Raw genomic sequence first — 14747 nt, 5'->3', positions numbered from 1 at the left:
TTGTGTCTTTTTATCTAAATTGTTTAAAGAAATGAGTCTAATGACTATGGTTGATCTGGGACCACCAGTTCACAGTGGTTTGTTTTTTCTACCCTAAATCCATCCCTGGAGTCCTGAACTCTTCATCGTTCTCCATTACACTGCTTTAACCCCGGTGGAGAAGTAATAAACACCTGATTACATCCCATCCCCTAACAGGAAGATCCAAAGCTATCTTAGCTCATTAGTAAAACAAAGAGAAGACCACTGTGCAATGCTCTGATTGGCAAATAAAGTCTCAGCCCATACCCTCCTACTTGATAAACTAGCAGTGTATACAAAGCAAAGGAGGTAGGGTTATGAATAAACAAGGAACTTTTGAGAAAGAAAGGCCCAGATTTACTTAACTCATCAAGAACGGTACAAGGATCAGAAAGGTAAGCATCTCTTACCAGGATTAAAAACCTCTCTGAAGGATGAATGCTTGGTTATTTTGTGTTTATTGAGATGATTTGGCTTGGGTTGTCAGGATATTTTCCTGTATTGGTCATGTTGTCTTACCAGAATACTTGAATTTGTGTGTGTAAAATGAACCAAGTCCAAAAGTGCTTTCCATGTCCATGTCCACTGAAGCTGTCATCCCTGTTCGACTGTTCTGCCATAAGGCTACCATCTTCTGAATTCAAAGCAAGACTATGAAGAGATGAGTCGTGTGATCTGAAATGTGCGTGTGGGAAATGAAAACAGCATTCCAATTAGTCACACCACCCTGCCAGGCTTTTGGTTTGATTTATGACCAGAGCAGCTGAGCAGTTGTGTTGGTAAAGCTCAGAGAACCTTTCGCACAAATTCCACATCGTTTTGCAATAATGAATCATGGCGCACTTCACATCTGAGGAAGATGCGTAAAAACTAGGAAGAGATTTACAGCAGTGTGGACTGAGCCCTGTATAAGCAGGCAAGGAGCAAGCTCATCAAGCAGATCAAAGCAGATAATAGAGGCTACAGTGAGACCCTGAAACACATTTTTTCAACTGAGAACCCAGCCGCAGTTTTGAAGGCTTTGAGAAGTATCATGGCCTACAGCTTCAGTGGATTACCAGCTTCCTGAATGACTTGCGGCAGCAGGTGAGACTGGCAAGTTTATTTATAAATAAACACCAAAACTTGTGCAATTTCTCCCCAATCCTCTTCTCTTTGCGCACAAATGATTGCACCTTTCATCATTGATCTGATCCAGGAGGTCATTGGGTCTGGATACAGACAGGAGGCGGATCGGCTGGTCCACTGGTGCAGTCAGAACCACCTGGAGCAAAACCAAATAATAGAAAAAAAAAACAGACAGTAGAGATTTGAGGGGAACTCCCCCCACACTGCCTCCCCTCACCACCACACCGCTCAAACAGCCTGTGTCCGCTGTGGATCACGTCCAGTTCCTAGGAACCCCTCATTCCTGGGAACCTAAATGGTTCTTAGTTGTTTAGAAGAGGGCCCGGCAAAGACTGTACTTCCTGTGGCAACTTAAGAAATACAACCTTCAACAAGAGCTGCTAGTCATCTCCGACGCTGCCATCATTCAGTCTGTACTTTGTTTTTTCATTATCGTGTGATTTTGTTCATCCATACAACAGAATGGATGAACAGCATTCTGTTTCCTAAAACCAGCCACCACAGAGACAGATGAACATTTAAAGGTCAGAATAGACAGATGTATTCTAATTTGCACCAATCCAATCTTGTCTCCATCTTTAGTTGAAAATGCATGTATTTATATTTCCAAGACAAATACTTCTATTTACCTTTTATTGTATGTTGTACGTAATGTCATTCAAATCAACGTGGAATCAAAATCAAATTCCTTGTTGTATGAAGCTACTTTGCAATTAAACCTGATTCTAATTCAAATTTATTCCTGATATCTTGACTTTCATTAACTTTTTCTATGATGTGACACAATGAAGCTGTGTGTTTAAAGTCTGGTTTGAAATGCGAAGACAGATGGGTGTGCCTCTAAAATCCTACAGAGCCATGACATCATCATCATCATCATCATCATCATCAAGCTTTCCTACAATATCAAAATGCAGGGAATTTGCAGAAGTGTCTATACAATTATCTAAAAATGATATTGCTAATTATTCTGGCATTAAGCAAATAAAAATAAACCTGGCAATGATAGCTGACCTGGAGAGCTAATTTTAGTCATGAAATGGTGTCTCTTTCATGCCTTTTATGTAAATATTTTATTTCAACTTTGTTTTATTTCAACTTATTGCTTCACATATTTGCTAAAAAAAAAATAGCATATTCACCCATTTTAAACCAGCTCCAATGTTTTGGCTGAATTTCTTTTATTTGTTCTGTTTCTAGATATTTCCCTGAAGTGGTAAAGGGAGGTCTTACCAACCAGGTGGACAATCCAGAAGTGGTTTTGGACATCACCCGACCGGACACACTGATTCGGCAGCAGATCATGACTCTACGAGTCATGACCAACAAGCTAAAGAATGCCTACAATGGAAATGACATCTCCTTTCAGGACTCCAGTAAGTCCTCAAATATCTCCATAATGTTTTATACGTGCTGCTGGGGAGCAGATAGAAGAGCCCTGTTCCATTTCGTTCCCTCACAGCACATTAGCTTTGATTTGGACCACATGACAAACAACACTCACAAAGATACACTGACTACAGAAACAAGATCTCATTTGTCATTCATGTTGGAACTTGTCACCAACAGCAGAGGATGTTCAGAGCATGACAGAGGCAAGACAGGCATTACTGAAAGAATAAATAGCTCTACGTGTGGACAAAAAAAAATATCATTCAATATCATTTTCACTTGTCCAAGGTTGGCTTTGTGTTGAACTGGTTATTTAAACACTGGAATGCAGATGCAAACACAGAAGAAATATAATCAAACTGTTTCATTTATTTGGTGGTTTCAGTACTTTATTTGTACTGTGTTTTCTGTTTCTTTAGTTTTTTCATCCTCATAGCATATGTATACTCTGAGTATTTGCAAAATTCCCTATTTCTGTCTTTTCTAAAATAAATTGAGGTTTGTTAAAATAATTTTACACAGCAGAAATATATACAATTTAATCTGAGTCAGAAATAAGAAACAGTTTAGGCAGCATTCAAAGACTTGAGGAAAATTAATATTACTGACTGAGGTAATGAATTGTTGCTGGTTTCCTCAGTGGAAGTATATGTAAATGAAATGTGTTAGTGGGGTAAATTTCAGAAAGCAAAACTGGAAATGACCAAGCAAAAACCAAGGCCCTGAGAGATCAGCAGCGGATTTGTACAAAGATGAGTTTATGCCAAACAAATAGGCCATCCTATTGAGTGTCAGATAAGTAGAACGGAAATTAGAGCCGCACCGAATTTTGTGGCTGATTTCCACAGTCTCCAGTTTTTGTCAAGCTATGACCTGCCAATGGTAATTTCAGCCAATTCTGATTATAAGAATTAGAAGGAGTTTGTATAAGAAGATATAAATAAAGCAGCATTGAAAAGCTTGTTTTCTTGCTCTACGGCTGTAGGCGATCATTAATCATTTATATTAGAAGCAGAGGTGGTCTCATGCCACTGTGGGAGAGCAGTTGCTGTAAAATAGTTTTACTAGTTTACAGTAAAGATGAAATGATTTTGGAGTTGACGTTTTAAAATTGCTTCCCACTCATATGTTAGTAACTAGGTTTGAGCCACTAGCTTTACTATATGGCCATAATATGGCATGGAAATTAGTGGCAAAAATAAGATTGTTGCACACCCAGCAATGGCCACTTCCTTGTTGCGGGAAGCTAAACGCATTCCAAAGCAAGCTACTTGTCTGCTAAATGACAGGTCGGCACCGGTCACTGAGCGGCCCGTGCTGGCAAATGAGAAGGAGAGAACTTGTGTTAGCCTTGGAGAGGCTGATGACTAGCATGCTTAGGCCAGTCACCCAATATAATACACGAGTATATTTTTTTTTAATCAAGAAATAAGGTTGAAAATCAAAATCTATGAGCAGCATGCATTAGCAGGTGTACCTTTGACAGAATTTATTGTTATTCAATGACTATGGTTGAATTAACTCTGAGGTCAATATTATTGCTGGAAAGCGCAGAGATAACTTCAGTAATGTCTTGTAATTTGTATTTCATAAACTTGGTGAGCAGCTCCATTCTTTATGTCCCTAGCTTGGTCGGAAATATGTCTAAAAAATTGTGTGAGAGAACGTTAGCCGGTGTTAGCCGGTGGGTGGGGCTAATGTTGGGCTAATCTACCACGCTGGACCACAGCCAACTTTCTTGTGAACTTATTAGAGATATTTCAGACAAAAGTAGGGATATAGAGGCTGGGGTTGCTCAGCCAGTGTGTGGTAAACAAATTACAACATGTTATTTGAGTTATTTCTGCACTTTACAGTAAAAATATTGACCTTAGAGTCAATATTCAACCAGGAAGAAGTTGTCTTGTCTTGCTCAGTGTGAGGCTCCCTATCAGGCATTAGGATCTCCCTAATCCCGCCCACTGAGTTTGATGGGTGACATGACAGTTTAAATTATTTCAAGAGTCTGCTGTGCAATACCATGGAATAAATAAATACAGAGTGAAACAATGACATACAGTATATATTCAAATGATTTTATTCAACAAAAATGGCATTTAATTATTTAATGTCATACTTTAAAAGCCATATTTAATTAATTTTATTTTACATTTCATAATTTAATGGTAAATGTAATTGTTTAATGATATATTAAGTAAAGAAACTGTACATTTAATCATTCAATGGAATATTTCATGGTACATTTAATTATTTAATTTTACATTATTTCATGGTACATTTATTTATTTCATGGTATGTTTACATTTATTTATTCCATGATAAATTTATTTATTTAATATTGTCCCCTTTAACCTTCCATAATCATTAATCAGATCATTAACTAGCTTTGGAATGGATATAGCCTCATGCAACGTGAAGTAGCCACCGCTGGGTGCGCAATAGTCCCAATTTTGGCTCTAATAATGCACCATAATGATAGTATCCCTCTTTCTCACTCTCCTGCAGTCTAAGTGAAGTGCAAACGCTTTACTTTAAAATACTTTCTGACATCTCTGGGCCTCATCTGACATTTATTTGAAGATCCTTAGGACATTAAAAATAGAAACCTCTTGAGTTTCCTTCACTCAGTTAAATCCTTCACACCAAAGGTTAGTGTTGTCAATGTAGCTTTTTCGTTTTGCTATCTTTGATTTAAAAATGTTTTTTTACAGTATAACTGGCCACGAGTTAGGGCCTAAACTTATTGGTGCATCTTGACTGAAAAACTGATCGTGACAACTTTTGAGCTTGTGACCAAAAATCTTTTTTTTGTAAAAGGTTAAAAATTAACTGCAGTTACTGATTGCTTGTCTTTTTTCCCACTGTTGTAAAACATGATTGTTTCCATGTTTACATCTAAATGAGTGTAATTTTCTTGCCGTAGGTGACGAGGGCAGTAGCTCTGGAAGTGGCAGCGGCTGCTCTGACGGCTGCACGACAGAGTTTGTTTTCGTAGCAACAGAAGCTCCAGTGATCGGAGCAGACAGAAGCGACGAACGGGCTGCAGCTGCTGCTGGGGGCAAGTCTCTCTCCTGTGGACCCTCCATCGTGCTGGTGATGGCTGCCCTCACACTCCCACTATGGGCAGCACAGACTCAATGGAGATAATACAGTGTGGCCTGATCATTGACTCTTATGCTGTTAATTAACAGTATGTTTCGCAGCAAGTTATACTGCTGTTCCCTCACTGGACATGTAGAACCTCCCGGAAACATGTCGAGAATGGCTGACTGTATGGTGTGGTAGGGTTGGAAGTGAGTGCAGTGCAGAATCCTGCTTGTCCCCCAAAGAATGCTCGGTGCCATCAGTGAACCAGCTTTTATCGTCTCTGAAAAAATGAAAATGTGGTGTTTTCTCATCATTCTAAAGTGAGCTTCGAAAATCATGCTTCTCCTTTAGGAAACAAAACTATCTTATGGTGGTTCTATCAGTGAATTTTCAGATAAAAGGAAAACCTTTATTTCTTTTCCTTTGTGTGATGAAGTGAAAAGAAGAAAACACAGTTTTTATCCTATTAGTTCTCTTTCCCTCAGACAAAGTCCGAAAGATGTTACATGTGCATGCATGGGTGTGATGTAAACAGACTAAACATTGTTTCGTTCGGCTTTTCATAATTTATTCCGATTTGATTTGATTGGATGTTTCCATGCTCCATAGTTTTAGATTTGGTTGCACAGGTCCATACAGCCCGAACAGTTCACTCGGTTTCCTCTTTGGTCGTATCATTGTGGCTTAAGGAAGCAGCAGGTCTTATGGCCACTTTGTTGTTGCACATTGATTATCTCAACAAAAGTGCTAAATTCCTGCACTAAGGGTACTACTTTGCACAGATTATTTTTGTCAGCTTGCTTATAAAGCTGCAAGAGGCACTCATCATATAGAGAAAAAAAAAAGATTTATATTTTCAGATCACTTAAACTGATTGTATTGTTCTTTAAGTGGTTACAGTATGTAGTTAACAGGATTGTACTCTAACGTAATCTTACTGGCTTAGGTCAAAGCTACGTCTTTATACAGATTCCATATGTATTTTGTTTTATTTTTATGTTACAACTATATTTCAGCAACGATATCAAGCCATTATACTACAAATGCCTGCTAAGATTGTTAAGCTACCTGATTTACTCTCTTTTGTTTGAGTCAATAACATGCACTTACTCATTTCATTTAACCCTCAGAATAATGGAAACAGGGGTAAAGATAGATATATGGCAACGAGACGTTAATTAGATTTATTTCCATGGATTCGACCTGAAATTAGCCTGTTTTTGTTTGACCAGCAAGAGCAAACCAAGCATCTGTACAACCTTGCCGTTTTTTTTCAAGTGGTCATGTACTTTAACATGGCATGCATGTCACCTCTAAAAGTACGGGGCTGTCAAGGTTAGAGGGCTCTGAGAACTCAAAGAATTGGGGTTACTATTCATACCCTTCAGTCTGTCTCCTGCAGGCTCCGACCTTTAACAGGCTGTAGAGGCTTAGTGTGCAAAGCAAATAACCTGTGCTCCAGAAATGCAGCACATGAGACCCCCGGTCATACAGAAAAGGTTAGCCTTAGAAAGTTTTGCCGGTCTGCCGCTGAAATTAACAATGGACGAACTGTTCAAAAAATATTGCACAAAAGATGAAAAACGCCATGTTTTTTTTTTCAACTCTCACGCGTGCTTCTGCAGGATCCAAAACCAGCCAGGTCATGAACACTTAAACTGTTTCCACATTACAAATGTCCCTTATCACAGCTGGGACCTCTAAAATGCATCACTGTAATGAATTAACAGCTGCTCTGAGTATCTCACAGAGGGCATGTTTATCCCGTAGCATAAGAAGACGAGAATGGGACAAACAAGTTTTCCCCTCAACCCAAGGCAGCACAGGGTGAGAATAAAAAAAAAAAAAGTCACCAAGCATAAAGTTTACGCCAGCATCACAGCTGATTTCACATAGAGCACCAGAAGGGAAATCTGTCCTCAGTGTGCTCATGTGACGCACAGCCGAGAGCCACAGGAAGCTCCCACTACACAACAGCTGACCTCCATAACCTTTCTCCTTGCAGAAATCTATTTAGGAGAAGGTGACTGAACAGCACCCTCCCACCCAAACCAGCATTGCATGATTAAAGCACCGACGTGTAAACCTTAATTGTAGGATGCAACAGGTCAGGGCCTGAGGAAAGACGATACAGTGATTAAAATACAGTTTTCCCCAATGTCAAACTGTCCAAAAGTGAGTCAGCGCAAGGAAAGTTACAAATCCTACTCCTGTTCTACTGTTACGGAATATTTTATTTGGAGGGGAAAAATTATCAAAAAAAGCAAAAATTGCCATAATACCATACCATAAAAAAATGTAATTGTTTAGTTAATAATAATTTGGGAAGTTATGTAAAGATTGCAACGCTATGAAATATGAAGAATTAAAAGGGACAGGGTTTTTACACATATACAGTACTCCACACCCTGCTCTCTATTGTAAACAGTGTGAGGCCTATTTCCTTTGTTTGTATACATGTACCTTCCTGCATTTTCAGGCGTGTAACACATTCCAAAAAGTTGGGGCAATTTAGTTAGTTTTTTTTTGTTTTTTTATTTAGCTTTGTTTTGTATTGATTATTATTATATTATCTTAGTTCTGTAAATAGGCTGGATTTCTTTCCCCATTGTTAAACCTTAATATTACATCTTATTTTTAACAAGGGTATGCCATATTATCAATAATTTGGCAATATTTGCTTGGGTATTTACTTTTCATTATTGCCGTTTCTTTAGAACTAACTTTAGATTTGACTAGCTTGTTCTTTTTTCTTCTTTTTTATTACTACTAATTGTGTGTAACTATGTCTGTTTGCCACTGTCACACCTGAATTTCCCCATTGTGGGACAGTGAAGGAATTTATTTTCTTATCTTTCTTCAGAGAAAGGATGCACCCAGCTTTGGGGCTGTAATGTAGGCAAAGGAAAGTCAATCTACATGTTTAAATGTGAAAAAAAAGTTTCACAGTTTTGCAAAATGAAAACAAGGCTAGAAAGAGTATGAGAAGCAAAGGTAACGCCATTTGCAGAATATGGGTAGCTGCACTTCCAATATCTCAGGTTTCCATGGCTAAGACAAGTAGAAAACCGCTTTGCTTTAAGTGCTAAGTCACATTCTGCAGACACGACTAAAAAGCCATGGCTGCAGGACAAGAGCCTGTGGTGTGGGTGCTGCAGTCCAGACTTGTACCGGACAGGGAATGTGAGGAGAATGTATTGATTGAAGCGGCAAGATAACACCGGATATGCTTTTTAAGGAATAGGATAAAATCCTCACCTGTCAGAATGTGTTACGAAGCCTAAAATGCAGGATGGATTTCATTGTATTAACAAATAATAAAACAGCCTTCCATACCATTCCACAATCCTAACATTTTACTAAGAGAAATACATGCAGAAGCATGTGACTCAAACATTAATTCCCATAAATACAAGCACCGTATTTAATGAATTTAAAGATTTTTGACCTGGATCAAAGTCCCAAATAAAGTGGGCAAAAGCCAAAATGAATTCACACAGTGGTTTGTGGAGATCTTTTGGTTTGAAAGACACCAATTAGTGAGATCTGGTTATGTACTGCAGAAACTATCACACTTTGGGCAGCACACAGCTTGTAAATCACAAGGTATCTCCACCTTGTGGGTTTGTGTTTTCTCATCTATTTTTGTTTCCAAAGAACTCTGTGAGTTATAAAATTTGCAAAAGGCTGTGTTGAAGAGAACATGAAACTAGGAACTAAGACTGATTACTGAGAAAACCAACGATTTAAGAGGTGACATCCTTTCATTTATTTTTAATACGCTCACTCCAGCAAGTCATTACATGGGGTGCGGGTTTGATAAATGTTGGTAGTTTCACTTTGTAAATCTGCAGGCCGCCTCGCTCTCTTTTTAAAGTCTGATAAATATTCTGCTTCCATTTTAAATCCTGCTTTATTTTTCTACTAATGAGTGTTGTTGGGGCAACAGAGTTTTACATTATTTCTATTTGCATGTTCTAATATTGACATATGGAAGTGTTGCAAAAAAAAAAATCTATTTTTTGCATATTTCCTATAGACTTCCTTAAAATTTCACTACTTTTGGATAGCCAGTGACTATTTGGGTTGTTTGTGCATCAGACACAGATTAGTGGTAGTTTGAAGCTTTTAATGATGCAGAGGAGTGGTAGTCTTAAACACTTTCCAACCCATATATTAATGTCTTAATTTAAAAGCTCTCGTGCGACTAAAAAGAGGACATGCATGGGGGACAAGACGCATCCACATCTGCTCCGCCAATGTTACTGGAGCATGAGGTAGAGGAGGCCACCTTCAGCTCCTTGCTCTTGTTACTCCTGTACAATATCTGCTGGGTCAGCGAATCCAGTCTGATTGACTGAACATTTCATGGAAATTTCAGCGAAGAGTACAGCGGGTGACCGAGCGAGCCCCTTTCAATGTCAGAGCCTGGAAGCTTTACACGTAAACACAGCTGACCCACCTCTGAAAATTTAAAATAGCTTCTGTGCAGAAGTTGGTGGCTATAATTGCACTCCACTTTGATGAGGAATGAGGTCCCAACACCCAGCTGTGTTTTTGGCATTGGTAAAAGCAAACTATCTGAACGTCTTTATAAGGAAAACACAGCTGACGGTATTTCATTTTATCAGAGTGATGAGAAACATTCATTGGAAAGTCTTAATAGCTGAAAGTTGAGTCCGCTGTGGTGTTAAGTATTCTCATTAACCTGACTGTAAAGGGAACATCTTTGTTTGTTGTGAAACAGCCGATTTAACCGTTTGACTTAGCTAATGGGCAGGCTTGTTATTTTTATTATATAAACAAAAAAATCTCTAATTTACCATGATTTTTTTATTATTTAGCAGTGTTCCTAAAGGGGAGATTCAAGCAGGCAGAAACTGCACTGGGTTCAGATGAATCCATTACTTTGATGACTTTATGCTTGGCAAATGAATCACACATTAATTTGTGCAATTTACAGCATAACACGATCTGTGAAAAGTGAAAGACAAATTCAGTTTTAAAGTATTAAGAAAAGATAGCTGAGGCAGGTCAGGCCCTGAAGTGCCACAGGACAATCAGTGAAGTCTTCATAAGGCAAAGTCAGCAGATTGGCATCAGATAGTAGCGTTTCTGGTTTGAGGCTCATCGGTGAGCCTTAACCAGTGTGTTTTCTCACAGCATAGAAACACAGTAAGCATCTGCAGCCACACAAAGGTTGAAGGCACCTATTAGAGCCTCTGCTAGAGCTGTGATTGCATCAGAGCTGTGGATGAGGGAGGATAATGCAGGGCTTCGCTGGTGTTGCTGAAAACACAGCAGTGAAAGTGAACTGATAACAGAATTTCTCAGAGCTTGGTCCTGTTTTTTTGCTTTTTTTTTTTTTTTTTTTTGCAAAGATCCTGTAGAAAGCTTGTCTTTTCCCACAATAATAAAATTAACTGTTGGCATTCTCCGCAAACTTTTATATTAGTGTATTTCCATTCAGAAATACAAATTCCCTATTTCAGATGATACGGTGATGAGCTTAATTTACCGGTCAGCCATAAATAAACCACTATTAGCCTCCTGAGTTATTTCAGCATTCAAAGGGGAAGAAACAACAACAAAAAAGGAAAACTGTGATCAACGGAGTTTCTCATTTATTTTTTACTGAATGTTTAGAACAAAATTTGTTATGCAATGTCTTTTCATTTCAGCGTGAACCATTTGCTGCACTTTTGCTAAACATATGCTGTGAGTGTGGTACTGTTGTGACTTGCAAAATTTAATGACTAAGGAGCACATTACGATTTTTTTTATTTTTTGGAACTGTTCAGTGCACGCTGTTTAAAGTGTTTTGGGGGAACTGAAGTTGATGGTTATACAAGCAGACATGCCTTACCATTTTTTAAAAGACTAAAATGGATTGCTTATTCGGCTTTTGTTACACATTCTTGTATACAGAAGATATTACAATGGTAATAATAAACATTTTATTAAAAAACAACTTTTCCCTGCATTCTTACTGTGCTGTGTATCAGAATTACAAGCGTCCCTGGAAATATCCTGTATTTCAATTGTTCAAGTTTTTAGACTAATGTGTTTGTCTGACATGTTTTAGGTTTCTGATTTTTCTAGTGCTTTCTAAGGTCAAATGTTATGATTTGGTGCAAAAACGTTACATGAATTGCTAGGAATATATGTTAAAATTAATTGTTGTTTCACAAAAACATTATTTATTCTTAATTGCTCGTTACGGAACTGCTTTTCTCCAAACGATAGGTCCAAACGAAACCCTTATTTTTTTGACAGGCTTTGGCCCAGGAGCTCCAAAATATGAGAAGTATGTGATCTTGCTGGGTTTTGATGGTTGTTATTAGCAAGATAAACTGCTGCTGCAAAGGTAACCTATAAGCGAGACTGAGAAAAGCTTTCATACAAGTTGACTTGACTCTGTCTTCACTGGAAAATTGGAAAGCTTGGATATAATTCACAATTAATCTGTTCTTCTATTCAGAGCAATGATGTTGGTTTTCTGGCATTAAAGTGGATGTGAAAAAAGTCATGGTCACAAGGCAGTTCTTGTGTCTAAAGTGATATCTTGTCAACTTTATTTATTCAGAAGTCTAGGGACTTCTGAATAAACAAAGTCGACAAGATATCACTTGTTGAAAGAAGTTGTCTTATAAAATATATCCAGATAAGTCCAGATTTGCTTCTGAATGGTTGATCAGTCATGATGATTCCTGCCCAGGAAGTGCAGCTGCCAAGGAGCTGAGTTGAGCTCGGAGAAAGGGACTAAACCATAAAATCCTCTAAGAATAAGGCCAACCATTTCAGAAATAACTCGTCAACTGGTCTAAATTAAATGCATTTTATTATTGGCATGGTGTGCTCCTGTCATAATTTCTGTGCAAAGTCATATAAGACTCCACTTTCTCCTCTGCTGACACTTGGATGTGTACTCAGCATACCTTTTCTTCAAAAGTATTTCCCTTCATATAAGCGATCCAACGTGGGGTCCAGAAGCTTGTGCCTAAAGAGACCAATACTGCCTGACCACATGATATTGACCTTTGGTAGACAAAACTGCTGCTAGTGCTGAACCCAACTATCTCCAAATTTGAAAACGACTTAGGTGGGAAAGGCCTGAAAGGAATACAAGTCATTTCTTTCAAAGTTACCTAGAGAGGCACAATTTTCAGTTGTGGTGCTGAAAGCCGACAGATCATCTTGATTGTGCATCTCTTTTATTTATAATTTTAAAACAGGTATTAGGACTTAGAAATAGGCAGTAAATCCTTTTTATGTAAGCTTTAGAGAGAATATTAAACTCTGGATAAATTTAAAGTTTTAATCAGCGTTGCTAATGACTTAATAATTCAATTCCAACTGCGAAAAAAATTTACCCTTTACCTGTAGTAGTTTGTAGAGTAAAATAATGATTTGTTCTGTCGTTTGTTAGTCATTATATTTGTCTTTTTGTTTGCTGAACTAATCATTGTTTGTTTGATTAACAAAACTGTAATTCTTGATTCCATTGATTGCAACCTCATTGATACTTCTCATAATTACTAAAATTTAAATTTTAAATATTATTTTTTTTAAATCCTAATCTGAGAAATATCACCCGATTCTTCTTTGGATATATAATAAAGAAAATCACACAATAAAATATGAGATAAGGTAATACAGTTGAAAGTAGTTTTATATAGCTTCAGTCAAGAATTAGAATTGTAAATCTCTCTCTCTCTCTCTCTCTCTCTCTCTCTCTCTCTCTCTCTCTCTCTCTCTCTCTCTCTCTCTCTTTATATATATATATATATATATATATATATATATATATATATATATATATATATATATGTGTGTGTGTGTGTGTGTGTGTGTGTGTGTGTGTGTGTGTGTGTGTGTGTGTGTGTGTAAAAAAATACAACCTGGAGCTAAAACAGAAGCACAAATTAGTGTCAAAATGATCCATATTATTTTGGCTAAATGTGTATGTTAGGGTTTTATCTTGTCACGCTGCATGCTGTTAAAAGGTATGCATGTATTTAGGGCTGAGGTGAAAGAAGGTGCAGGATTTCTTCCTGTCACTGTAGACTATGTTGAATGGCAATAAAATGTCAAGAAAGGATTTGTATTTCTTACACGTGTCATGACTTTGCCTGTCATAACTACACTTATTTCAAGATACCAAGCACTGCAAGGTGTCATCCTTCCACAATGACATGAAGTGACACTTGAAAAATGCACAATCTGCTGTAATGACAAGTAACACGACTTGGCATGTTCTTCATATGCTTTTTATGAGAACAGACTGACCTGTCTGTCTCGGTCCCTGGCACTGAGAAATCTATCTGTGACTGATTTATTATGCACCCACTCACACAGATGGGTGTTCGCTAGTTTAGCCGAGTTTAAACATGACTTGTATCAGAAAATTTTATTAAAAACTACACAATAAGATGTGTCTGATCGAAAGGTTACATAAAATGGAGTACTACTTCTACATCACATCAATGCCTTTTCTTCCAGTTACCGGTTCTCCCAGAAAAAGAAACCCCAGCAAGGTCACATTGAGATCAAAGACAACAATCATTGTATTTTTCAAAACAAAAAAACATCCATATCATCCAAATATCCAAAACTCTAAAGCTCTTTAGGATTCTGCATACTGAATGTTAGACTGAACAACTGCTAGAAACAAGCCCCGTTTTTCTCTGTGAAAATGAGGAATGAAATGAGAAGGCAGCTCATCTTATTTTTAAAAAGTAGCATCTATACAAACAAAAACACTTACGGCTTTAATAGTCTTTGGAGACGAGATCCAAATGTAAACATGTTTAACCATAAGAGAAGCAAAAATGGATTGACCAGCTGACATATATAACCTAGAAGATGTTAATAATGTCTGGATCAACTTAGTTAAAATTTGAGCGTAGTTTTCTGTTTGCATTTTTCTTTTGTTTTTCAGTGTCAAGATATATTAAATTTGGTTAGATTTCTGCCAATCTTGACAAAATGACATGCTTTACTTCCAAAGATACTCAGAACAACACTCTCTTTATTGTCAACATTTATTTATATTCTTTGTTGTCTTCTTTAATTTTTACAGTCTGCTTTTGATTAAGATGACTGAAGAATGTTCAGTT

The 14747-nt window shown here is 37.5% G+C and overlaps 1 protein-coding gene across 2 annotated transcripts in view; it reads left to right on the top strand.

Annotated features, from left to right (window-relative positions):
• The window catches only part of gpc6a (glypican 6a), a 207245-nt gene extending 196248 nt beyond the window's left edge, over positions 1-10997 (top strand). For both annotated transcript variants that reach the window (XM_036136143.1, XM_021309614.2), the window contains 2 exons: positions 2350-2525; positions 5465-10997. In XM_036136143.1, the coding sequence (XP_035992036.1) occupies positions 2350-2525; positions 5465-5688 (400 nt within the window). In that variant the 3' untranslated portion in view covers positions 5689-10997. The remainder of the gene's footprint in view (positions 1-2349; positions 2526-5464) is intronic.
• The last annotated feature ends 3750 nt before the right edge of the window (positions 10998-14747 follow it).

The sequence above is a fragment of the Fundulus heteroclitus genome, chromosome 4, assembly GCF_011125445.2.
Source record: "Fundulus heteroclitus isolate FHET01 chromosome 4, MU-UCD_Fhet_4.1, whole genome shotgun sequence".
Lineage (NCBI taxonomy): Eukaryota > Metazoa > Chordata > Actinopteri > Cyprinodontiformes > Fundulidae > Fundulus > Fundulus heteroclitus.
This window is presented reverse-complemented; position numbering and strand designations above follow the sequence as displayed.